General features: G+C 44.6%; 1 protein-coding gene across 1 annotated transcript; it reads left to right on the forward strand.

The window, feature by feature from the left end:
- The first annotated feature begins 490 nt into the window (after positions 1 to 490).
- On the forward strand, positions 491 to 26,387 carry LOC144723335 (b(0,+)-type amino acid transporter 1-like). Its single transcript, XM_078602040.1, has 5 exons — positions 491 to 1,653; positions 8,540 to 8,760; positions 12,606 to 12,737; positions 19,707 to 20,071; positions 22,953 to 26,387. The coding sequence occupies exons 1-5, from the start codon at positions 1,106 to 1,108 to the stop codon at positions 23,202 to 23,204; spliced, it is 1,518 nt and encodes a 505-aa protein (XP_078458166.1). The 5' UTR covers positions 491 to 1,105; the 3' UTR covers positions 23,205 to 26,387.

Here is a 26,387-nt window from a genome sequence, read left to right on the forward strand (position 1 = left end):
AGATTCCGACATGGCTGGTCACAATTTACGTCGGATTGACTGTAATGTCAATTGCGTTGTCATGCAGTAGAGAGAGAACGCAAAACCCTATAGTAAGGAGCAAGTGCAAAGCTAAATGCTGACAAAAATTAGGGAACCTCATCTTTCCAAATAATTGCCAAGAGCGGCTTTGGTTCCTACGGTCGAATAATTATCAGTACTCTTCGTAAGCACAGCATTTCAGTAGACTCGTTAATGGCAGAGCGTAAAAAAGACATTTGCTGTGCCTCATTTGGCTAATTGGAATGAAAGTTCACTGTGCACCGTAGCAGCAGCCACACTTTAATTGCTGAGCATTTATTGCAGGCATCCCTTAAAGAATCATCTTAGTTTGCGTGGGTCGACACAGGCCGAACAGGGCCTTGGCTAGCAAAGGGCTGGCCATGGCAAAAATAAGTTAATAAAAATCGGCATCGACACTGCTTGCTGTCGGGTCAGTGTCGGCATTGGGGAGGGAGAAGAAGGAGGTCACTGGCCGAGGAGTGGCGGTCTCTACCTGTCAGCCGTGGGGGGAGGGGGATGGGACGAAGTACAACATGATAACAGCACTGCCCCTGCAAAACGCTTATAGTTTAACCCACGTTGCTCATTGCACAAGCAGGTTGCCAGCCCCTGCGGCGCAATGCCACAGTGCTATTTAAGCGCCAAGCGTTATGCTTAATGTTTGTTGGTTACAGTAGAGATGCGAGTGTTTGCCGCGGCCGGCACCTTTCGGCCAAAACATCACCTTTCGTTGGGAATGTATTAAGCGTTCATTTCGGGGGGAAATAGCCTCCATGCCCAAGTGAGGATTTCGGCCGTGCTCCTCTGTGCTGAGCCCTTGGTGCAAATTTCACATCCATATAATTGAACATGTAGAAATATATATCAAAAGCATGCTCAATTTATGTTGTTGGCACAACAGGAAACATTAAACGAGACGACAAATAGGGGGAGTAAAAAAAACCGAGCGAAACAAATAGAAGACAAAATAAAATACAAAGTTTGACAAATCGTCATACAAGAAAGAAGATCGTGAGCGCTTGCACCACTCCCCTCCAACCCCCCCCCCCCCCCCGCGTTGAACATGAAGAGGAAGAATATCTCGACGGTGCCCAAGTCGGCCGACTCGAGCCCCAAGGAGAAAGGCGGTGGCGGCGGCGATGATGATGGCCACGATGGCAGCAGCGGTGGCATCCGACTCGCGCGCACCATCGGCTTCGCGACGGGCGTCAACGTGCTGGTGGGCAGCATGGTGGGCTCGGGCATCTTCGTGTCGCCCGGCGGCGTCCTCCGTTTCGTCGGCGGTGACCCCAGCTGGGCCCTCCTCGTGTGGGCCGGCTGCGGGCTGCTCTCCCTGCTGGGTGCCCTCTGCTACGCCGAGCTGGGTGCCGCGGTGCCTACGGCGGGTGGCGAGTACGCGTACGTCCGGCGCGCGTTCGGCGCTCCGCTCGCGTTCCTCTTCGCGTGGACATCCGTGGTGCTGCTGCGGCCGGCCATGAACTCGGCCGTGGCGCTCACGTTCGCCGAGTACGCCCTGCGACCGCTCTTCCACGGCTGCCCCGCGCCGCCCGCCGTCGTCAAGTGCCTGGCCATCGCTTCGCTGCTGGTCGTGGGCATCCTCAACTGCGTCAGGTCGGCCGCTCGTAAACAGCAACAACAACAACCGGCGCGGTAGTTGCGCGCGGCTGTAAACCGTTCCCGATATCTGCCTCTATCTCGGTTGCCCCTGTGCCGGTCGGATATGCGACGCATTCAGCGTTTCATCAATAATCGAATTTCCATAATTTTGCATGGGTCGTCTCTGAACGTCAACTGCAGTGGCAGGCAAGATAAATGTGGCTAAACGAAATCTGTAGTAGCACTAATTTTAACGAACGCAACTTTATAGCCCTTTGCAGTGATAACACGAATTAAAGTTGCTCCCCATCCGTGCATTTAAATTACCCTTAAACCCAGGAAGACATCGACGATTCTCAGGACTCACGTTCGTGGGAGGTGGGTCCTACCCTTGGTTTGTCTCACCAAATCCCTTCCCAATATTTTCTGTGTTTGTCGGAGGCAACCAGAGTAGTTAGAACCCGCGCGTGCGATAGCAAAGGGCTCAGAAATGTTGCACAGATACGGTAAGGAACCCAACGTGTTGGGCTGCCTTCTACCGGCCACCACATTGCCCTGCAAGTTCAGTGTCACACACACACACAACAGATGATTATTACCACAATCAACCAATGTCCTATAATATAATCACTCAGTTTATTTGCATCACTCACTGCCAATCAGTCGCCTCCTCATCACTCTTCGACCGCAAATACCATGGTCACAGATACCATGACGTTCAATCATTAATTCTTCCTCCCAATTTGAAGACTTGATCTACTAGACTGACCGTTTTGTCTCGTCCATACTGAGTTCAGCCACCACACTGCAGGTCACAACAACTCACTCACCCACCCACTCACTAACCACACTGCAGGTCACAACAACTCACTCACCCACTCACCCACCCACCAACTCACCACACTGCACGTAACAACAACACCCTCACTCACCACACTGCAGGTCACGACTCACTCACTCACCCACTCACCCACCCACCAACTCACCACACTGCACGTCACAACACGTATTCTCTTTCTTTCCTCGCATTGCTCGACGTTGGGATTCCCCCCAATCGTTTTCATTTGCTAACCTTGTTTAATTCAATAAACCCATTAACCCTTACCTACCACGCGCTTAATCGTGCTGTTTGTTGCTGGCTGCTTGCCATTTCGGTCCATTGGGCCTGGACTCAGCCACCGTAATTCATGCAATACATTTAAATGCACCAGCTTGACCACCGGTTATTGTTTCACCTCCGATGAGCACGGTTGGCTACGTGCAGGTGCGACAGAAGTTCAAAGTGGGTACAGAAGCGATGCCGCAAATGTGTCTGCGTTCCATAACTGCCTCCAGGAGGAACATCTCTCTCTGTCTGTCTTTGTTTATTGATATCAAAAGTTCTTCTCAACCCAGCTTCAGAATGCCACGTGTGTGGGTGGGGCGGGTTGGCTTACGAAGTTTTTCAAGAGAGAGATCTTATTTATGCGATTGTGCGCGTGTCGCCTTGACGCTTTCGGAATCGGGAAGCGCTCCTTTGCGAGGATAAATCTAAGCCAGTGCCCACTGGAAATGTATTTCTCCAGGTTATTGGTACTTTTTTCTCCGTCTCTTTACACGTTGTATCGTCAATATGAATAAGCTCGCAAGAAAAAGTTGGCAAGGCAGAGCGTGGTGGGGCTGCGTTTGTTAGAAGGCCCTGAATGAGGTTGTCGTACACGCGGAAACCCGTCCGCCACGTGCAAAAAATGTTGCTCAATTGCGTTTGCGATGGTGCACAGCTGGGAACGCCGCACGCATTAGAGCACTGCCTATTGCTCAGAGGCACACACATACACACACGCACACACACGCACACACGCGCACACACACATAACCACACGCACACACACATACACATGCGCGCATCCACACACGCGCGCTGGTCGGCTGGGTTTGCTAGTGACATTGGCAGCCTTTTCGAAAATAGGGAGAGAAAAAAAACTATGATAAATTAATAATGGTTAAATAAATGCTTTGTCTCCAAATACTAAACGTATGACCCACCAACGCGATTGTGAATGCTGTAATAAACAAGCAAAAAACGATGTTAAATTAAACATTTAAGAAAAAAATCCATCAAGGTATAGCGAACTGGATCAAGGCCGACGCAATGTCATTACTTGTTTTTCTCATAAATTGTTCCAAAATCCACCGTCACGACAAGCCAATAAACACTTGTTCCTCCTAAATCAAAATGAACAAAAATCTTACTTGGAATTGCCAACTTAAACTTTTAAACCCCATGAGCTGTTTTAATGGATCAGCCCTTGTTTTCAAGATACTTGTCAATCAACATTTAATTGAAGTCTTCTTTGGAGTGTATGGCATTTCACAAACCCCCTGTTGTCACGAGTCTCCACGTTTATTTTCACTTTTCCATTTTCACCGGGTATTGCCAATTCAAATGTAAATGAGATATTGACACGTTGCAAAGCACCTGTTGAATAATAAAATGGATCCCATGAGCATACACGAAAGCTCAAGTCAAAGCTCTCCTGTTATTGGAATTAAGGCACGGGTAAACACGGATATGAATATTTCATGTTTATTTTTCCAAACTAGAGAAATACTTTAATAAGACTGCCAAAATCGTATTGCTTTAAGATATCCTCTAACCTGATGTATTTAATGAAAGGCTCAAGTCCCCTTATACAGAAAATTGTATTTTAATTAATTGTGTGTACAAGGCTCAAGTACTGTAATTGTAACATTGCTATCTTAACGTAGTAATAATAATATTTATTTAGCCCCTGCAAATCCATCGCCGGATGTAGATTACCACACTCCCCATCTCCATTGTGGAGGCTGTTTGACCATACTTCATAACTCTGGTCAGTGCACATTGATGAAGCCGGATTCAGGACTGGTTTTCTCACCGCTGATGTTGGCCATGGCAGGGAATCAAACTTAGGTCACGGGGTTTATAGGGCAGTGACTTGACCACAAAGCCACATTGTTAATCATACATTTGCATAATAATTTCCTCGGCGTATAAATCCACCCATTATCAAATGCAAATTGTGTATTCATTTAAATATAGGCAACATGTTGTTCAATGCAATCACCAGCAGCAGCCACAATAAATCCACTGCTGGATGAAGGCCTCCTCAAGTCATTGCTACCTCTAGCAGTCCTGCAATCTAGATTTGAAGTTTTCGTGACTGCAGGGATCCATACTCTTTGGTTCTTTCGGTAAAGTCACGTAGGTAGAAAATAAAATACATTAAATCACGACGTTTCGGGCGCAACACAAGCTTCCATCATCAGGTGGGACAACCACAGCAAGAAACAATTGTTAGAAGACCCTGAAGGAGAAGAAACAATTGTTTCTTGCTGCGGTTGTCCCACCTGATGACGGACGCTTGTGTTGCGCCCGAAACGTCGTGATTTAATTTATTTCATTTTTTTCCTACGTGACTTTACCTAAAGAACCACAGAGTACAGTTCTGCAATGTAACGATCCACCGAGCATCTGCAAACAAACCAATATCATCGTTCCATTTCTGCGCCAGATGTGCCCCTCGGATAGATACTCTGCGATGTAATATTGCATTTAAATTGCAACGGAGCCATGGGAGTGAAGCACTGGTAACTGATAAAGGGGAACGTAGCATTTTGGGAATGGCCCTATATCCAGATGATGGGCAGGGGAGAGCAATGCTCCAACTTGACGATACATCGTGCCCAACTGGTGCATTACGCAAAGCAGGGGATTATCTTCCCACTGGCAAAATAAATACATAAATATTCTAATGGCTCTTTGGGTTTAGAAATATCAGCCCCTACTACCACCATCCTACCCTAATCCCGAACGGGTCAAGGCTGTCATGCGGTCAACATCACTCAGCCTTGCTTCCCATTCCGTGCCGCAAGTCCAAAACCCGCTCATATCTCTACTGTCGTCATCTTTCCCATTGCAATTTCGTCACCGATCTCTTACTTTAATCCATTCAATTGTTTTGCCTTCGCTCTGCTCTAAACATGGGCCGATTGCCTAAAGCATTGCCCTCCTGTAAAAGTGTTCTGTTATCTAAGGCGGTGACAACGACAAAGGTGGTGATTTTATTTAATTTTATACCCCAGCTGTTCCATTCATGCAGCACTTACACCCAAAGTCGGCATGCCAGGCCGTTATGGACAGAAACATTAGTTATTTTTTTATACATTTAGTGCAGTCGTCTCTGCTATGTTAAACCTTTGCTCGTGTTTAGTTTCTCAGTTGTGCGTCCTTGATGCCGCAGTGAGTGATAGAATACAAAATTACGACCGTGAGCTCGCCTATTATGAAAAAAAAATCTAAATTTGAAAACGAATTTCCTGCCTAAAATATTTAAATATTCACTAACACATAGGATGGACTTTTTATTTATTTTTAACAATAATATCTAATAGTGTATTGTATTACATTGCTCTGTTTTTTTATTTTTTACCTTTTATTGTTTCATTATATGCAATGTCAGAGATTAAATTAATAAAGTACAACCATAACCACCATCATATGAACAGAAATCTATTTTATTGCAATGTATTGTGGGGGGGGGAGACATTTGTAGCATATTTGAATATTGGGGGGGGATGTGTGTCCCCCCAATATATATTATAATGACGGCCTTGGCTCTACTGATGAGGCACGTGTGTATACATGAGCACATTGACCAGGCAATCTCAAATATTCCCTTGGTTGACATTAATGCCAAGGGTGTCTCAACATGTTTGAATGCTAAATTAAGGCACTGAGTCGCGTGCAGTATGTTCACACGCACACAAAGATAACTACTCCCCGACAGCAGTAGGGTTTTACCCTTTAAACTGGTACAAAACTGACACCTTTATACAAAGCATCATGTTAGCCGTGTAGACTGTTTGGCCAAGTGCGGTTAGCGAGCACCTGTTCACCGCACGAGAGGAGATGGGTGTTGCTAGCAACACCCCCTGCCAGCCGTTTTTGTCTCCCCTCTGCCGATGTTTACACGTTGCAACTAGGTACTAATTTTTAGTCCGAGTCGACTTAGAGGAGTCTCAGGGCCGGTTCAGGTATTCGTCGGCGATGCTGGCCGTGGAGCGGTTCTCCAGCTTCGGTCACCGTGTCTGGAGTGCAGTAGAGCGGACCACCGTGCCCAGACATTACCATGTGCCCTGTCGACTGATGGGGCGAGCACAGGTAAATTTCATCAAATATTTACTTACATCAGAATATTTATTCATACCGGAGGAATCCGATGAGCTGTAAAGATTTTTTTCACACACGGTGGTTGAGACGACCAGTTCAATATCAGGCTTGCCGATTACCCCCCCCCACCCCGCCCCCATTGCAACTTGGAAGGCGACAAAGTCCAGATTTCGAAAACTGAATCGTCCCGAGTGTTGAATGCGGTCAGAAGTCAAGCTCGAGGTTGCTGGAAATGCCAAGCGGTGCTCTGCTCATGACCACCGCACCACACCCCATCATTCACCGCGAGCACACGACGACGCGCGTAAACCCTGCGAGGTGCCTGCCAATCTGCTCAAGGACTTGACAATGCGATTCAATGCTCGCAAAGAATGTCTCGTAAACATCAAGCAATTACAGCGGGAAAAAAAGTCCTCGCACAACTTCCTTTTATCTAATGAATAACGCGTCGCTTGTAATTGCGTTTCCTTGTGCGATTTAATCCAATTTGTGTTTAACTGAAATTTTTCATAATTTGGCGCAATAAAAAAAGCGTTAACACTGGGAAACATTAGCCAGCTGGATTGGTGACGCGCATATTTGACATGTTTACTCTCACTGTGCTCGCATGCTGCTCTACATGTTCATGAATCGTGGCAATAAAACGACTGACATGACATCTCTTCGTTTATTAAAAATCGATTCTTATGGCCAAGATACATGCGTCGGATAACGCATCTGACAATCGATTCTTGACTATTCATGCATATTAGTTCCTAATGTTACAATGAATATAATGAAGCAAACAAAACTGTGTGAGACCTTGACTTTTTTTTCATATTAAAAAACTGTATGAGATGGCATAGAAACCAATGAGAAAAAAAATCTGATCTGGAGTTATATCACATTTCAAATCATGCCAATTCATCACTGGTGTGAAGTAAGCGGGGAGCAGGGGGTATCGGGTGGGTGTTAGTAATCCGTTTCAGTCGTTACATGCCAATTAAACGTGCGTTGGTAACTATTCTCTCTCATAATAAAGGTTGTTGGGTTAGATCGCGTTATTTATAAATGTGTCGTAACCCTCCACCACCCGACACGGCCAAACAGTAAAAAAGTATCACGTTTACTAAAGACAAATAGTTCACTACTTTAGCCCACCGGTGTGTTGAAGAGTGAATCAATATCATTTGCAATTTTTGAGTACGACGTTTCGCTAGTAATTGCATCCAGCACCATCGGGCAATTTTCCAGAATAGTGAAGCCCTCCACTTGCTCCCGGTCTTAAATAGAGCAGCAGCAGGATGACGTCATCATTTCACCCAATCTGGTGCAGTGATTTGATGACGTCACCCTGCTGCTCTATTTAAGACCGGGAGCAAGTGGAGGGCTTCACTATTCTGGCAAATTGCCCGATGGTGCTGGATGCAATTACTAGCGAAACGTCGTACTCAAAAAAATTGCAAATGATGTTGATTCACTCTTCAACACACCGGTGGGCTAAAGTAGTGAACTATTTGTCTTTTGTCAACGTGACACATTTTTTACTGTTTGGCTGTGTCGGGTGGTGGAGGGTTACGACACATTTATAAAAAAACGCAATCAAACCCAAAAACCTTTATTATGAATAATATTGGTCGCGAAAGCCTACGTGTATTCTCACTCAGTCGACGCGACTCTTGACCGCCGACGCTTGCCCCCTCCCCGCTCCCATTCCCCACCCCTGTGTAGCGTGAAGTGGGCAATGCGTGCCCTGGACGTGCTGACGCTGCTCAAGATGCTGGCGCTGGCCATCGTCAGCGTGGGCGGCCTGGTGCTGCTGGCTAGCGAGCACACGCACAACCCGCTGGGCTCGTTCGACGGCCCGCTACCGAGCCCCGCGCAGATCGGAGAGTCCTTTTACCAGGGACTGTGGGCGTACGGCGGATGGAACGCTCTCAACTATGTCACAGGTCCGCAGACAACATTGTTTTGGGGCAGAAGACACTCATGGGGGGGAGGGGGTCGGGTGTAAAGACACAGTCGATGTGAAAAAACACACATTTAAACACTATAGGTAATGATTATGGTGGTTAAACAATTAGAGGTAAAACGGTGATTGATTTCAGAATTCAATTCCAATGGAATTTCAGGAGTGAATGCACCGGTTGGCACGTGCGTGCGGACATATGAACCGCAGGCACGGCGCGTGTGATGCTGATTGGTCAGTGGCAGTTATCTACAAGCAACAGTGGCAGGCCTAAGTCATCACGTGCTAAATTCGTTCTTGGTTTCTCAGTTAAAGCGTGAAGGTGGGGTGGCCCTGCAATGTCTTGTTCAAGGCACTCCTGGTCGAGGGGCCTCCACAAGAGGGATCTCTGGAGGATAATTGGTCTACTCATCCTTGCTGACCATACGTGCTGCAAGAGGTGGGCATACTCACACTTAACTACCACCAGATGTAACGTGCCAATGGACTGCGGTGTACCGAATTATACTGCCGGGTGGAGAGAGATGAGAGGGCTAACTCTTTAAAATGGGTTACTGGTATTATAGAGCAATACACTAACTCCAATACGATTGCTCGAATAATAAAGTGCATTACGGCCGTTATGAGCATCACGTGCGATCACGTCTCCACAATACTTGTTCTCGGTTTCAAGTGCACCTTTCCTACACACACACCCACATGCTGAGATAAGGACAAATATCTGCTGTGCATCCTTTTAAACGTTTGGAACAAGGACAAGTACTTTAGCGAGCATCTATTAAAGCCGGCATTACTCAGAAACGGCTGGTTTGGCCAGCGGTGCCATTTCTTTATGAAAACCTGTTACTCATTTAAGACTAAGTTAGCCTATAACAAACTCAGGATAAGTTCAGATACTATTCCCCACTGATGTGAGCGAAGCTCAAAATCAAAGCCAGGTTACTGGCTTAGTTGAACTAATTGCTGTGGCAATGTGCCTCCACACATATCGCTTATTATGCCCAGCTGCACACAGACTACAGATTACATGCAGCACACACATATATACACACAGCACAGTGCCTGTAAGAAAAATGAGTCACCACCTCTGTATCAATCCCTTACACATACTAGCAAATATTACAAAAAATATGTGGTGACAAGCTTATCATCGTGATGATAATTATAAGCGCACACACGCAACTCTCTGTACGTACTTGTTGTTGCAATCGAAACGTTGTGATCTATTATTTTTTCTACCTACTTGACTTTGCCGAAAGTACCAAAGAGTATGGATTCCTGCAGTCACGAAAACTTCAAATCAAGATAATCTGTACAGTATATCCTTGTATTGTATATAATAGCTGTATTTGTCCATTGTGATGGATGTGTAATGACAGGGGGACACCTGCTGGCCTGGAAGGGGAATCACGGGTACGGGCATGGTTAGAGTAACAACTAATCATAGAGGGAGGTGTATCTGGGGCAAAGGTAACAGGTGGGGCTAACCGAGATACTCCGGCCACCTGCTAGAAGGTTCCACGAGAGGGCGTGGCCGGAGGCGGGGCCTAGCCACGCCTGGGGAGATATAAGGATGAGCGGGGCTCGTGTGTGGGGTCCTGGGTCCTGGCTGCATCGCTGTTCACCGACATCTCTTTCCGTCATCCGGCCACGTGGAAGATCCCCTGCCTGGTTTCCATCGCCATCGTCATGGCGCCAGCCAGCGGCGTAGCCGAGTGAGGGCGATGGGACCACACCGAGTGATCGGCTGTGTGTAGCCAGTAGAGACGTTTATATCTCGTGTTGTACTCAGTGTGAGGAAGAATAAGTGTTGGCCTTTGTTGTGCTCAGTGTGAGAAAATAAAAGAAGAAGTACCCTCTAGACGACATGTCGCAGAAGTGGCTCATTACAGATGTATTATGGCAGGGTTTGAAAAATTGGCACTAGTATAATAAAACTACATCATACTGCTGTTACAATAATCTCTGCCTCGAGTTTCTTGGCTGGCTACTGGCTGGGTGCCTCTCCACCCCAACAATAACTCTGTTGTTGTAAGTGGTTTCGGGCTACTTCCACCAAAACTAGCTGGGTAAGAGGCTAAACTGGAGTTCCCGTGTAACAAATGACCATTGAATTGAATTTCAACGGCGGAATAAATTCTGAAGACGTATAATAGGTAGAAACATCACAGAAATGGGTGAACCGTATACAAAAAACCTAACCGGTTCATTTAAAATTGCTCTAACTTTTCAATTTGTGCTCCTATTCATGGCATTCTTTTGCCAGAATATTCTTTAAATCCTAGAGAATATAAAAAAACTCACAATACCTATTTTCTTGCCTTTTTATTACTTTAAAAAAGCTGATTTATCTTAGTAGAACGAGTACTGCATTGTTAGAAGAGTGTGAGATTGACAGCCGTCTCTTATTTCCCATTGCAAAGCAATTGGTTATCTGCTAGAGATAAAAAAAAATATATATATTTTTTGACATTTTGGACACCTCGCGCGTGTAAGTGTACCTGCTTGTGACGGCGGAAGTATCTCGCAGCTCGTATTTTGTCACTGCTCGACGTGTTTCTAAGCCATGAGATACACAGCGAAGAAAGCCCTTTCGTCGGCCTTGGCCACTGGAAGCACTGCAAGCTTCGGGCTTCCCTATTTAAAATTCGACAGGTGGGAATGGAGGACGGTAGATCAAATCGTTCCATCATCTGCTCGCCAATTATCGTGGTGAATGAGCCCGAGCGTGTGTCACCCCGAGCTCAGAAACGCGTGCTCATCTTCCCCAACAAGCAAGCGCACAATGACGGGACACTCACATTTTTCATTGTTGTGCTCCTATTTGTAATTTTGTAATCTTGGGCAATTTAAAATAAAAATTGTCAAGTTTTGGGACGTTTTGCTGGCGCACGCCGACCTTGTTGAATGTCAAGAAATCTTGAAAATTGAATTAAGAGAAGACCCTGCTGCTGCTCTAATGTTGTACCAAGACATTACTGGCAAAATGTGAGCCTGAACCATCCCCAAACCTTGCAATCTGCCACCGAGGTGGCTAATCGACAAACTCCCACTCCCCCCCCCCCCCCCGATGACCCATTCATGTAGATTGTGTTTAAGCTACAATTTACTCCCGTTGAACATTAAACCGCAGGAGTCTATAGGAGGAGGCTGCGTGGCCAATCACTTGTACGTAGTTCTGTTTAACTCGGATCTTCCAGAGCAATCAAGCTCATCCCATAAGGAATCGATTACGAGTTTACCATTACAGGCTGTTTCATTGATCTCGACCCTTGTTGCCATGATTACTCGCGTGTGCGCAAGCGGCCGCACGCTACCCTCCTCCGCACGGCTCGCTCGGCGCTTCGGCCTTAAGTGACAAGCGATTGAGGTCGACAGGGGACGTGCCTGTGGCCCGTGAGCTACGCTGAAGCTGTCCGTGCGTAAAAATGCACGAGGGCAAAAACCTTGCAACGCAAAATAGACGCAGTTTCCCTCTTTATATATATAATGCATCTCCAGAATCATATTTTTGGAAAAACGCAGCAACACATTTTGCACTTTGTTATAACGTTTGTTACGCACGAGGAGGAAAGTAAATAAAACACATCCTAAATTTTGATTTAAAGCTTTCGTGACTGCATGGATTCACATTCTTGGTTCTTTCGGTAAAGTCACATAGAAGGGAAATAATAAAATAATACAAATATGTAACAATAAAATTATCACGACGTTTCGACTGCAACACAAGAATCATCATCAGGTGTTTGGATTTCACACATGTGACTTTACCGAAAGAACCAAGAATATAAAAACTTATCCTAATAAGCGGTGACGTCACATTTTCAGAGGAGCTCAAGGATGTGCACAAGAACATCATACGCTGCATCTTGGTGTCAGTGCCCCTGGTAACTGCATTCTACGTGCTGGTGAACATCTCGTACCTGACCGTCTTGACTCCGAGGGAGATCATATCTTCAGGTGAGTGCAAGCCCCGCTTCCTGTGTTGAATTAGAATTTCAGCAGCATGCCGTGCACCACCACACTCCTCTCACCTATAGCACATTATGTTATTTTCTTCACCGTCGCCTCTGATTAATGTACAGATTATAGCATGTTGTGTGTGTGTGTGTTTTTGTGAGGCCAGTGCATTGTTAAACAAATTTGTACATTTCTAGACCAGGTAAGCACCGTGGATTCTAAATGCAGTATATATATTTGATCTTGCTTACATGTTTATTTACTTGGGCTGAGTGCACTGCACTTTGAACCCGGGGACCTGCGTATGATTTGTGGACAAAGCCAACATCGTCAGTGTCAAGCGATATCTGAACCACTCCGGGTAACCATCTTCACCATCCCACGCTGACCAGTGTACGGTCAACAACAACAACAACCACGAATGACCTTGCGTGGGGAGGCCATCGCGCAACATTTGATTGACAAACGGCTGTAAATTATTATTATTTATTCACTCATCCGTGCAGGCGTGCTCATTGACATTCGTATTCCTCACCTACAAATAACACAAAGGTAGAATAATGTATATGGGGCACAGGCACCTTATTGTACGTAAAACGCACTTTAAAAAAATCTGGATATTGATTTCACATTCACTTCCAAAATATCCACTTTTGTTGAGGAATTTCCTAATGGAATACGCAGATATTTGAAAACCTTACAGGATCCTTCAGCACAGCGCGTTGGAACATTGTTAATGTGACCTTCCACGGAGAGAGTGTAGTTAACGTGTGCATGTGCAGTCCTTTTGCCAATCCACTGCTGCATGAGGGCCTCCCCACGCCCAGCAGGTCATGGGGGTTATTTGATCAGAATTCACCACGCCGGTCAGTGGGGTTGGTGCATGCGGGCCCCCATTCCACGCGCTCTCCAGCGTCAACCCCCTGTTAAGCCTCTGAGCTCTGATGGGATCTGGTATATTCTGGGTGATTTGGTAATAGGCTATACTTGTATATCTGAGACGTTCTTGAATTGTAAAACTAAAAGCATAATAACGTGTACGGCGATAGAGTAGTGATTTTTTTTTGTAATTAAATAACGGAAAAGCATGTCATTGTATGGTTGCTGATGACCATCATAAACAGAGCGTAGCAATTCACGTTGAACAGAAACAGCTGAATAAGGCCCCACGGGGAATTAGGTCTCCCACCCAGGTCAAGAACACGACCTTCAGTCCTTCAGTCCTAAGACACCTGTACAAACAGGTGCAGCATTCAAGGCCACCGACACAGCCAGACAGATTGAGCAACGTGCGTTTTGACTGCCTTTACTGCCTTCCAATTATTACCCACACGTATGTGCTCGCCAGCCGCCGGCGCGAGGCTGCCACGGGTCACTAGCAGCGGTTGGCAGATTGTTATGTTATGTTCATCGAACGTCTTTCGCACCGTACGTAGCCAACCGTGACTTGCTGGGCTTTTCAGTCTGCAAAACTCAAGCCAGTGTTTTCGGGACGCGCCACGTCACGTGAGCACGGCGACACCATTGTAGTTAGTGACGCACGCGAGGAAGAACAATGGACGTGCGCTATGCTCGTTTTTTCATTTGAGGTTTTCAGTTTCATTCATTAGGTATAACCCTGTGAGCCATGTGGCTCGTGACTCGGGTGCAACCGCAACGAAACAAAAACATGAACGAGAAACATCGTAAAGTGACTACACGCAGCAGAAAAATCCTGCAAAAACAGGTCTCTGCTGCATTGTTATTGGCTTTTTTGTTCATTGGACACTTTCAAAAGAAAGCTTATTACTGCACAAAGACGTCACATGACAGCTCAAGGGTTGTGTTACGATGCTGTCTAGACAGCATTATTATTACGTGGTAGGTTTACTCAGTAGCAATAATTTAAGGATGCTCTGCACTTATATAGATGACATAGCTTGCCCTGTCACATCAGTTTGTTCCCATAACCTCTTTAAAATTAGCAAGAAAACACCGAAGGCATATAGAGAACGAGTTTGTTTTTTTAATTTAAATATTTTCACTGCATATTGCTCCCTTAATAAAACTTTATACATGTCCCAATTACCTGATGCTATGCAGCTCAGTCGTCATTGCAAGAACATTGTCTTTGTAGCAATTTACTTACGATTACATTCCCATGAACATGTTATATTTATGATAATGTTTCACTGTCAGATATTTCGGTTAAAGTAATATGATGCTAAACATAAAATAATTATTTTTTTTGTGCAACTATTTTTGTTCAATATTTTTTTCCGTGCAATCTTATGTCTCCAAATTAACCAAGCTTAGCTTATACTTTAAACATATATATTGTGCTTCCTAATAAAATGTTTGCTGCATAATTCAGTGAATTAATCATCATCAATATCGGCCATCGTCAATCCACGACTGGATGAAGACCTCCCCAAGCCACCGCCATCTTTCACGACTCTGCGATGCAGCAATCCACCTAAGTGCCTGCTAACGAGCCAATTTCGTCGCTCCATCATCCTCCTGGACGTACCTCTCAGACGCGTTCGACTGCTCGGTTGCTTATCCTTTATTATTGTTGAGCATGAGTCATCATTCCTTCTAGCAACGTGTCATGGCCAAGCCCGGTTACTTCCCTCAACAATTTGAATTATGCCATTAGCCTGCGTATATTCTCGAATCCATGTGTTTCTCTTTCTCAACGTAATTCCAAGCGTACGTCTCCACATGCTTATTTGGGGAATTTTCAGTGTAATCTTAACGAGCATGTTTATGAACTACATGTAAGAGCAGGAAGGACACTGAAGTGGTTTAATATCTGGGGTCTCTATGGTTAATCGCCAAAACTATTTAATGACTCCTAAGAATGCACCCAGTTATAATGGTATCATTGTTTTACACGGATTTTGATTGAAGGAGCAATTTCCCATTATAATCGTTTCATTGGACACCTCTCACATGCCAAACATAAACGCACATTGCATTCCAAACTTTAAAAAGCTAAACGAAAACATTTACTTACAAAACAGTTTGAGCATGGTGTGCAGTTTGAGAAGCAGTTTAAGGACATGCAAACTATTTTCTTTTGTTCATTTTGAGTCCTAAACCGATACATGTTGGAACATTTTTGATTACTGCTTCCATCTTGAAAAAAAATACCGATGCAATTCGATATCACATTATATTTGTTATGGCCAGAGTGACAATAGAAACATCTTCACGTCAGTAGCACATTGATCATATACACCGTGCTTGGCAGTTCCACAGTTTGATTGCTATTTCTTAATGGCCATGCACATCATACTAAGTAGGTTTGTTGAACTTTGTTCGTACCGTACATAGCCAACCATGCTAATCCGAAGTGTGTGGGAAGGACGACAAACTAAACACAAAAATCAGTTTTTAATAAATCAGTTTTCAATCTAGATGATTCAAAACTGCATAGCTCCAGTGGCTTCCTAATATCGGAAGGAAGAGCGTTCCAGACGGCCGCAGAAGAGGACCTGAAAGTGTGCATTGCAGTGACCGTCTTTATTCGGTGGGTAGCCAAAAGCCGCCGTGAGGATAACACGCGTTTGCGTACTTAATTTGGAGCTTTCGTGACTGCAGGAATTACTCTTTGGTTCTTTCGGTAAAGTCACGTATAAAGAGAAAATAATAAATTTAATATTAGCTTATGACGTTTCGATTGCAACACAAGCAATCATCATCAAGTATAAAATAGAAACACAAATCTAGTTTGCTTAGAAATGTAATGTATTATAACAGAGAGTCGGATAACATAACTGTCAACACCCTACCTGGTTGATTACGTTCTTCCTCTCTATCAAATTTAGCATTCTCAGGAAGAACGTAATCAACCAGGTAGGGTGTTGACTGCTATGTTATCCGACTCTCTGTTGTATTACATTACATTTCTCAGTATACTAGATTTGTGTTTCTATTTTATACCTGATGATGATTGCTTGTGTTGCAATCGAAACGTCGCATGCTAGTATTTAATGTATTATTTTCTCTTTATACGAGTTTGCGTGATGGTTTATGCTCCTTGACAAGATCAGCAATGTATTGTGGTTCAAAAGCAAGGGATTGTGGGAGAGCACATTAGCACCCAACTCCCGTCCTTGCGGCCACACAACGGTTAATATACAGCACTCACGATAGCCGAAAGCCATTACTTACCTTCACACAAGATACCAATTCCTTGTATTAACAAGGCTACTGTGATAATTACTGTTGGAACTGCAATAATATACGTGTTATGTTAATTAGCTGATGTTAATGGCTGGACTTAAGTGGGCCACACAGAATGGAAGATGTTAACAAGGTTCCCATAAACTTATGAATGGATACACTCGTGCTCACCTCCCATATGCAATGACGCCATATTAGCAGCTGTACAGAGTATGTAAATAGCAATCAAGCAACATAGTCTATGCTGTGTAATGGGGCATTGCTTAGTCTCATGGGCCAAGTCAACATTATTTTTCTATCGCAGTTCTTTAAAAATGTTGAGTACAAACGTTATCATCCACTTTAGTGAATTCATAATATTGTATTGGTAGATGTGTTAGCATGGATTTTTTCCTGGCCGGTTAGCCCATCCCTACGATGGGGGGGGGGGTGTCAGAGTTTGATTATCTAATGGTTCATTTGTTTTAAACATTTTCTAAGATTCTTGCTCAGTTGACATACAAATCAAGTTATCCGTTGCGCTTAGACATAGTTAAATCAATCATCTACGTTTCATAATTTCCATGGATCGTCTCTGAACGTCAACTGCAGTGGCAACCAAGATAAATGTGGCTAAAATAAATCTGTTGTAGCACGAATTTTAACGAGCGAAACTTTACAGCCCTTTGTAGTGATAACACGAATTAAGGTAGTTCCCCATCCGTGCATTTAAATTACCATTAAAACCATCAAATTCTCATTACAATGGATATTTTAATTCTAAAGTATTCCTGTGAAATTGCTGTTGTTTAAACATCTCATGGGATCCTTATAAATTATTGCATTTCAAAGGGGTGCAATAAAAGCATTTATTTTTTCACGTTCCAAGATGCAAGGAGGAATATATCATTTACATGCTCAAAAAAATTCATAGAAATGCACAATGCTCGCATCAAAGAGGACATCAGCGTGGTGATTTAATTAGCAAGCCTTTGAGCTGGGTTTTTTGTTTATGGAATTCATTCCATTTCAATTTAGCAAATAGCATAATATATGATTTACTATGGTTCCACGTGGCTTTAAAACCATTTCACATTTAAAATAACTCTCAGCAGGAAACTAAAATCGGGTCGAAGCTAAAAGGTTTACTATATTTTAGCGTTATGAGGTTTGTATCTCTGTAGAATTGTTTTCATTTAAAATTTTCTTTTTTCACTTGATTTTTACGAGAAATGCTAATGCTCCACTACCCGTCACCGAATTTTTTTATTTAAACATAAATGTATTTTTCTTTAAAATTACAATTACTCCTTGTTCTCACACTTTCCATGAGCGACAAGCGACTTTAAATTGTGGCCAATTCTCAGAGATTCCGGCAACATTAATCACAACTGTTGTTACCCAGGTAAAATGTATACCAGTCAAATCACATAATACCCACAATGGATTATAAAACTCTAAGAACAATTACCCATAGTGTCAGCAAGGGGCCTTGCAAGGTCAAACAGCTGTGTTACAGTCACGATTATGACAATCCAGGTTTACATTGCTTCGTGTGGTTTCGGTTTATGCGTTTTTCCATACATGCGGTCAACAAATTTCTACTAAAATTCGCTATATGCGGTTTGAATTCGCTCATATGCGACTATGCGGTCGGATGTGGGATAACATTGTTGGTGTGGACTGTATGGGCCACTCGGCAGGCAGTTGTTTCGTGTGGTGCATTGTGGGTTTGGTGACTGTGGGGTTCGTGCTATGCGATTTCACTTTGAAACGCATTCACGGCATAAAGCGAGAGAAGCCTGTATAACAGTAGCCACAGTACACATGGGACTGTATTCAAGGCGGCCTCAAACATTCACGATTTGGAGCTCATCATTTCTGTAAACAAATATCTCCCTTGAAAAATGTGAAAATGACTCTGAGTAATGACATCGCATGCGATTTGTGAAATGGAATTAAGTTAAGCTGATGTATGACGGAGTGCTCTGATGTGTTTCATGTTGTGCCGCGCATCATTCGGCACAAAGTCTGGCACTTCTTCGCACACGCTAGCAGCTTCCTCAGGAACTGAATTCAGTTAATCATGCTCAACAATAATAAAGGATAAGCAACCGAGTAGTGGAATGCGTCTGAGAGGAACGTACAGGAGGGAGATGGAGCGATTAAATTGGCTTGTTAGCAGGCGCTTAGGTGGATTGCTGCATCGCAGTCGTGAAAGATGGCGGTGTCTTGGGGAGGTCTTCATCCAGTAGTGGATTGACGATGGCTGATATTGATGATGATTAATTCACTGAATTGTTCAGCAGAAATTTGAAGTTTCATAATTAAGAAGTTCTCAGGACGTGGAGCAAAATATCAGACTAAATTAAAATAATATGTTTTGTATTTCACCAGGTAAGGCCCACTCAGCTATATGACTCTTTTTCAGAAGCGACCTGGCCACAAATTATAGCTCAACGAAGTGGTTTATGATATGGAAATTTTTTTGCATCTAAATACTCTATTTGCATGTTCATAAATGTGGAGAGAAAAACTGAAGAACCTAGAGAAAAATCGACACGTGCACGGGGAGAGAAACATGCAAACTCCAAATATACAGGTGTCAGGGTCGGGATCGAACCCACGACTATCTGCATACCAGGCGAGGGAGTTAACATCTCGCCACTGTGGTGGCCTCCATTATTCCAAACAACGTGCAGTGCAATCCGAAATCACATCGGATCGCTAAACAGCACGCGTGTGAGATTCCAACGGTCCTGCTGCATCCCTCGCCTTGTTCTGCTGCATCCCTCGCCGACCCCCCCCCCACCCCTACAGCCGCCGTGGCGGTGACGTGGGGCGACCGCGTGCTCGGCTCCTTCTCGTGGATCGTGCCACTCTCGGTGGCCGTGTCGACGTTCGGCTCGCTCAACTGCAGCGCCTTCGTCATGGGCCGCCTCAACTACGCGGCGGCGCGCGAGGGTCACTCGCTGCCCTTGCTCGCCATGCTGAGCGTGCGCCACCAAACGCCCACGCCGGCCGTCGCCTTCTCCACGCTGCTGTCCGTCGCCTTCGTCCTGCCCACCGACCTCATCATGCTCACCAACTACTTCGGCTTCGTCACCTGGCTGCTCGTGGGGCTCAACTGCGCGGGGCTGCTGGTGCTGCGCTATCGCGAGCCCGACCTCCGCAGGCCGTACAGGGTGAGCGCCACCGTCATGATGCCCTGGCACCTCCGATCGCGACGGCGCCGGAAGGAGTTCCAGATTCGCCCGTGCCCGTTCAGTGCTCGCCGAGCCGCATTGGCTTCCGTTTGCCGAACAAATCGATCAGGGGCGGGGAACCTTCCTTCTGCTAAGGGCCGTTTAGATATTTGTAACAGCATTCGTGGGCCATGCGAAATTATCAACTTCAAAAATGTGCCCGTTATATTTGGTCAAGCATTTCATTAACTCACCCCGAATGTGATGGCTGGAACTGCTTCTCTTTGGTGAGGCGTGTGATGTTAGCTGGTGTCGATGATGTTGCTACTCGCAACTGCTTTTCCAAGGTTTGCTCCTTGATTTATTGAATTTCGAGTTCCGCCTGCGGATGTCTTGGCAGGGCCAGACCAAATGATTTTGCGGGGGGCCTTATACGGCCCGCGGGCGGGACGTTCCCCACCCCTGAAATAGATGATAAGGTCGCACTCAATCAACACAAAACCGTGATGATCTCGTCAAGGAGCATAAACCATCACGCAAACTCCGGTCATCCTCGCAGCGGCTTTTGGCTCAGCCATCAAACAAAGGGGGTCACCACATCGCGCGCTTTCAGATGCGCTTATGCGGCAATCCGGAACGCTCTTCTTTCTGATATGAGGAAGCCACTGGAGCTATGCACTTTTAAATCTCGATTGAAAACTAATTGTCTGCTTTTTGTGTTTACTTTGCTGTCCTACCCCGCACCTCCGGCGATGTTTGTTTGCTGACTGCTTGGCATTTTGGGCCATTGAGTCTGTGCTCAGCAAACACTTTGACCGCTGATCTCGACTGTTGTCCATCGGAATGACGAGCGTGCTGACACCAGCACCTCCTGCTCCATTTCCTTTTATGCCTTCCTCTGGCTACTGATTTGGCAGCGAGGCTTTTTTTGTAGAATGGAGCCAAAAACATACGAATTAATTCTGGCGGAATCGCTTTTTGTAGAATGCGCGCTAACTATTAGAATTCCACAATAGCATCACACCAAAATTGTACATCAATCAGTCCCCATCTGTTTTTGCCTCGAGTCAACCTCCTCTCAATGGGAGGTTGCTTATTTTCTTCTGCTGCACCAGATGGCAGGAGACACCTCCTCCTATTCCACATTTCTGAGACACCTCGGTTCATAACCAGGCTCAAATCTTTGCCTCTCTCCGACTACCAAAGAAGAGCTATCTTTATGAATTGTATTCATCTGCGTGTTCACGATTTGCCTCTGTCTAGTTAGTCCCCTGCCACCTACGAAAAACATCCTGAAGTGTAATCTCTTTCCTCCCTGGCACGTTCTCCACGCTTGTACAGCGTCTTGATGAAATTTGGTCACAGATAGATGCTTCGCGTATCCAAATTTGTATTATAATTTATTATACAATGTATGCTAAACAGTCCAGTCATGTCACGGTATCTCCACACTCGAATTCATATTGAGGCACACCTATTTGGGGGGGGGGGGGGGGGGGCATGAGTCAGTGATGAGAATTCCACATTCTTATGGGGGCAGCCAGCCTCTTCACAGCACAACCACAACCACGCTTTCCCCGAAAATCGGTATTTATTTTTAAAACCAAAGAATGCTAATGAGTGGCTGAGTTGATGCCTGACTGGGATTTGAATGGCAGCCCTTTGGTTGTTCGCTGCCACCCCCCGTGGAATTTCATTCCATGTCTTCGATTTCTGAGTGGCGCCCTTTCCTCTGGGCCGATAATGCAAGCAATCACAGCATTTGAGTATCAAATTAAACCTTGAGAATCCTCAAATGTACCTTCTTTTCGATTTAAAGCTTTCGTGACTGCAGGGATTCATCTTCTTGGTTCTTTCGGTAAAGTCACGTAGAAGGGAAATAATAAAATAATAAAAATAAAACATAATAAAATAATTATCACGACGTTTCGGCCACAACGCAAGCAGCCGTCCTCAGGTGAAGACCAGGTCTGTCGGGGAGACATTCAGACGCTGTCTTCTACGTGACTTTACCGAAAGACCCAAGAAGATGTAGCTTCTTTGTCTATTTATATTGACAACATACCATGTTTTTAATCTAGGGGGTTATTTCCATCAGCCCAGAGAATAATGTCGTGCTGGTCTGACAAGACAACATTCCTCTAATTTTCTCTCAGCGATGGGCAGTGTTTTTTTTTACAATACTTTCATCACAATAGACGCACTTATTCTGGCAACAATTTTAATGGATCCGATGCACGAATTATCAACTGGCTTCAGCCTGCATAGAAGGCAACGTGCTGCACTCAAATCGCGTGTGGACAACGTAAGCTAAGCGCGACTACTTCCTTCACGAATGGAACATGAAGGAGTCAACCCTACCCATTGTGAACGTTGTGAAGTGCAATCTGTTCAATGCGTAACTGGCCTCTACGCTTACACGGGAGGTACTAACACTATAACACAACGCTCTACATCAAGAATGGATTACCCGACTCAACAGAGAGTTTGAATGTTAGAAAGAGAGAGAGGGACTGAGACAAAAAAAAGAGCTTTTGCTTAATCACACCAACTTCAGTGAGGCCCCTTTCCAAATTGCAGCAGAGATAAGGTGGTATTTAACAAACATCCAGTGCCTGGAGGAAGGCAGTACAGCAAATATATGCATACGTTATCTCTGGGCAGGCTGGTTAAAATCACCAACCTGAACCGAGTAAATTGATTATTAAATGTCAATTCAACGTATCACAAATTATTACACTCAGCTCGTTTTCACAAGAAGAATCCGAGCCACGTGACACAAACCATTGGGTGCAAACGAAAAACCATTTCACCACTCATCTCCCCACCACCACCCACCCGCTCTCATTCACCTCTTATCCACCCTCCTCCTTTCCCACAGGTGCTGTGGCCTGTACCCGTGGTGGTGGTGCTCGTGTGTGGGTACCTGGTGCTCGCCCCCATCGTGTCGTCTCCGCGCTACGAGTACCTGTTCGCGCTGCTCTTCGTGCTCGCCGGATTTGTCTTCTACGTGCCCTTCGTGCACTTCAAGCTGCGCGTGCCGTGCCTGCCCACGCTCACCTGCTGGCTGCAGCTCCTCCTCGAGGTGTCGCCAACTGTCGCGCCGGCCACGTGCGTCGACGATGTGCGATAGCGAAGAGGCACGCGGATGCACGCGTGCAAGTTTCGTGGTCCGCAGCGACGGCTCGCCGCGCCTTCACCTGTCTGCACCTAAGGTGGAGGGCCAGGCGGGTGCTGCCGCTATTAGCGTGCGGTTAGAGTCACGTCAACGACCCGACGTGGCCAAGCGGTTTAGCGTGTCTGCCGCTCATTGTAGAGGTCTGCGGTTCGAAGCCCAGTGTCCGCCCTGGTTAATGCTGCGGGTGTATTGACCACAGATATGCGAAAAATGTGCTTCGTTTTTGCTTCACGGTGGTCGTTCAAGGTCCCATTACATTACTTTAAAAAGTAGGCCGAATCTGGAGAATTTATTCTCAAAACACCAGATATGTTTAAACCTCAGAGCACCACTGCCAACCCCCTCCCCGACTGGCAGACTATGCTCGTCTGTAAAAATGTTGCTTGAGTGCACTTTAACAATGTTGTGAATACCAAATATACTCAAGTATTCCCATTGGTATAATGCATCATAATATCCAAATTAGCATTGTTTGTACAGCACTCATTCGCACTGCTGATTCTAAGACGATGGTGGAAATTCAAATTTATATCTGACAGGTGGGGACTGTGGCCCAGTCTACTTAGAAGAACAACCACAAATGAGTTCCTTCAAAATCAAACTAAACTATTTTTATTTTACCACGTAAGGCCCACTGACGTCCAGTATATAGCACTTTTTCAAAGCAACCTGGACACAAATTATTGCTCAATGAAGTGGGTAATCATGTGGAAATGTACAGCAGCCAAAGACTCTAAACGCATGATTCTAAATGTGGAGGGAAAAACCAGAGGTCCCGGGGAAAAATCCACGCGACCACGTGGAGAACATGAAAACTTCTAATATTGAGGAGTCAGGGTCGGCATCGAACCCACGAGGCGAGGTCGTTAACATCTCGCCATCGTGGCGCTGCATGATACTTATTAACATGTATTTGACTATTATAATAATTATACTTATTTCATCCACCACGGGGAACAAATAGGCTGAGGGGACCATTGACTGGGATTGAAATCTCTGATTGGAAGCTAATCGTATTTTCAGATCTCCACCTTGACTTCTCGCAAATGTCAAAGTGTGATATTACTGAAGTGAATAAGTTTAACGTGATGCACTTGCGTACATTTACATTTAAATAATTTAAATAAACATATCAGAAAACGTGTTCTTTGACTGAGAAATAACTTAATCAAAGCATATTCACGTTTTCACATGTGGATTAAAGTCACTGACATATTTAAAGAAGCATGGAGAAATGCATTCTGGGAATTACAGAGGCGGAAAGAGGGACACAAGAATCAGGCAACAATGACATGGCGACTGTTAAGTGAAGCACGGTGTCCTTGGGCAGGACATTTCACGAGATGGGATGATAGCGGCCTATGGATAAGACTTGCGATGGATTTGTATTCCAAGGGATAGAATGTGCACAAGAGAACGACCACTGTGGAGGCGGTGCCATGATATCAGTGCATGTGCAGGAATGGCATAGGGAAGCCGTCACCCATTCGTGGATTATGACTGATGGTGATAATAGCAATGACATGTTTGGCCTAAATTTGCATTTTTTTTAAAGAAGGGCCACGTTATTCGCATGCTTTGTCATGCTGCCTTAAGGGAAGAAATACAATAATAATAATAATGAAATAAGAAAACTTTTAATTACATACCCTAACAAATGTAACTTTGGATTTTGAAACAGAATTTTTAAGCAAGCGTACAACCGGAATTTTGAATGACCTCGTTATTTTTCTCAGGTGTAAAATGCACCGTGCATTTGAATCTATGTTTTTTACACGCAGAAAGGCTTTTGCATGTTGCTGTTTGATCTCGAGATGAGAACAAGGGGCATTTAAAAAGGCCACGAATGCAGTATTTACGTTTTACAAGGTTGAGTTCACACTTTGAGTCAGATGTGTTTAAAAATTAAGACTCTATGGGGAGAAAGAACATGAGCATTAAGCGCTCTTAAATTAATGAGCAAAACCGCCAAACTTTTTGCAACGTTTAAATATACTAGCTATATGTTATTCCGCACAGTGGCGTACTATATTTTCAGCTGTAAATGTTATGAGCAGCTCACGTTAAGCACATTGCACACTTAGCTTGCGCACTTGCCGTTTTACTTGCGAATTGGGTTGCAATGGAATCATTTTTCACGATGTGATAAAATATCAAATTTCACGATATGATGATTTTAGCGATATCGGTTTCTCAAACATTACAATTCTAATTCACATTGTGATTGCGTTGTTACCTGCTTTGTTGTATTCAGAAGAATATTCCAACTACTTATTATACGTTAGCCTGCCATTACTCTTACAATAATTGCAACTTTACAATATATAACGCTTATAACGTAAATGCTGTCAGTCACACAATGATGATGAAAATGCTGATATCATATAAACTGCCTTGCTGTGAATTACTCTAAAAACTTTGTCCAGGCACTACGTTAAAAGGTATTTATTTACAGCTTTAATTTGTGTGTTTTGGTTATTTTATACTGCTTGAAGAAACGTGTTTTTTATGATTTTTATGAGCAATCATAATCAGGTTGTAACAATATTTTGAAAAATGGACCATACGACCTTCACTGGAGATCTATCATATCACGCATAAATGTATCATTCCGATATCTCAGCAAACCCTCGACTCACTCCTCTCGAATTTCATGCTGCCAAGTCGTGGTCAAAACTGAGCCTGAGATAAAAAAAAAACAGGGCCTGGAACTAAACCCAATTAATGGCCCCTCCGTCACCCACAATGCCCCTCAAAATATCCTTCTAAGCAACCAGAAAAACCAATTGGAGCCGTAGGATTTAGAAAATTATAACATGCATGACATAATAGCCCCTCACTTCTCACACGCTGCCACTGCTAATGCTGATTGTGCCATTGATACTGGAAATCTGTAACTGTGTGCAGCCTGTTTTGACGTGACCTTATTAAATAAGTTATGCTGAGCTATCCCGTTCCGTAGGCCTGAATCGTAAGTTTTCCTCGTCATGAGATGTTTTGCCCTCCCGTGATGCACATTACAATATTATGCGAATACTGTTCTCCACATATCATGATTTCTGTTCAACGTGTCATTGCTCCAGTGCCAGGAGTTGAATTGATGTAATAAAATCATGAAATGAAGAAAATTAAAACTCA

Source organism: Lampetra planeri, chromosome 17 (assembly GCF_965212315.1).
Source record: "Lampetra planeri chromosome 17, kcLamPlan1.2.h2, whole genome shotgun sequence".
Lineage (NCBI taxonomy): Eukaryota > Metazoa > Chordata > Hyperoartia > Petromyzontiformes > Petromyzontidae > Lampetra > Lampetra planeri.

What these genes read in the sequence shown, in the direction of transcription:
- LOC144723335 (XM_078602040.1), top strand. Translation starts at nt 1,106, where the DNA reads ATGAAGAGGAAGAATATCTCGACGGTGCCCAAGTCGGCCGACTCGAGC. An exon ending in CGCTCTCAACTATGTCACAG is followed by an intron (nt 8,761 to 12,605) that starts GTCCGCAGACAA and finishes TCACATTTTCAG; the next exon opens with AGGAGCTCAAGGATGTGCAC. An exon ending in GAGGGAGATCATATCTTCAG is followed by an intron (nt 12,738 to 19,706) that starts GTGAGTGCAAGC and finishes CCACCCCTACAG; the next exon opens with CCGCCGTGGCGGTGACGTGG.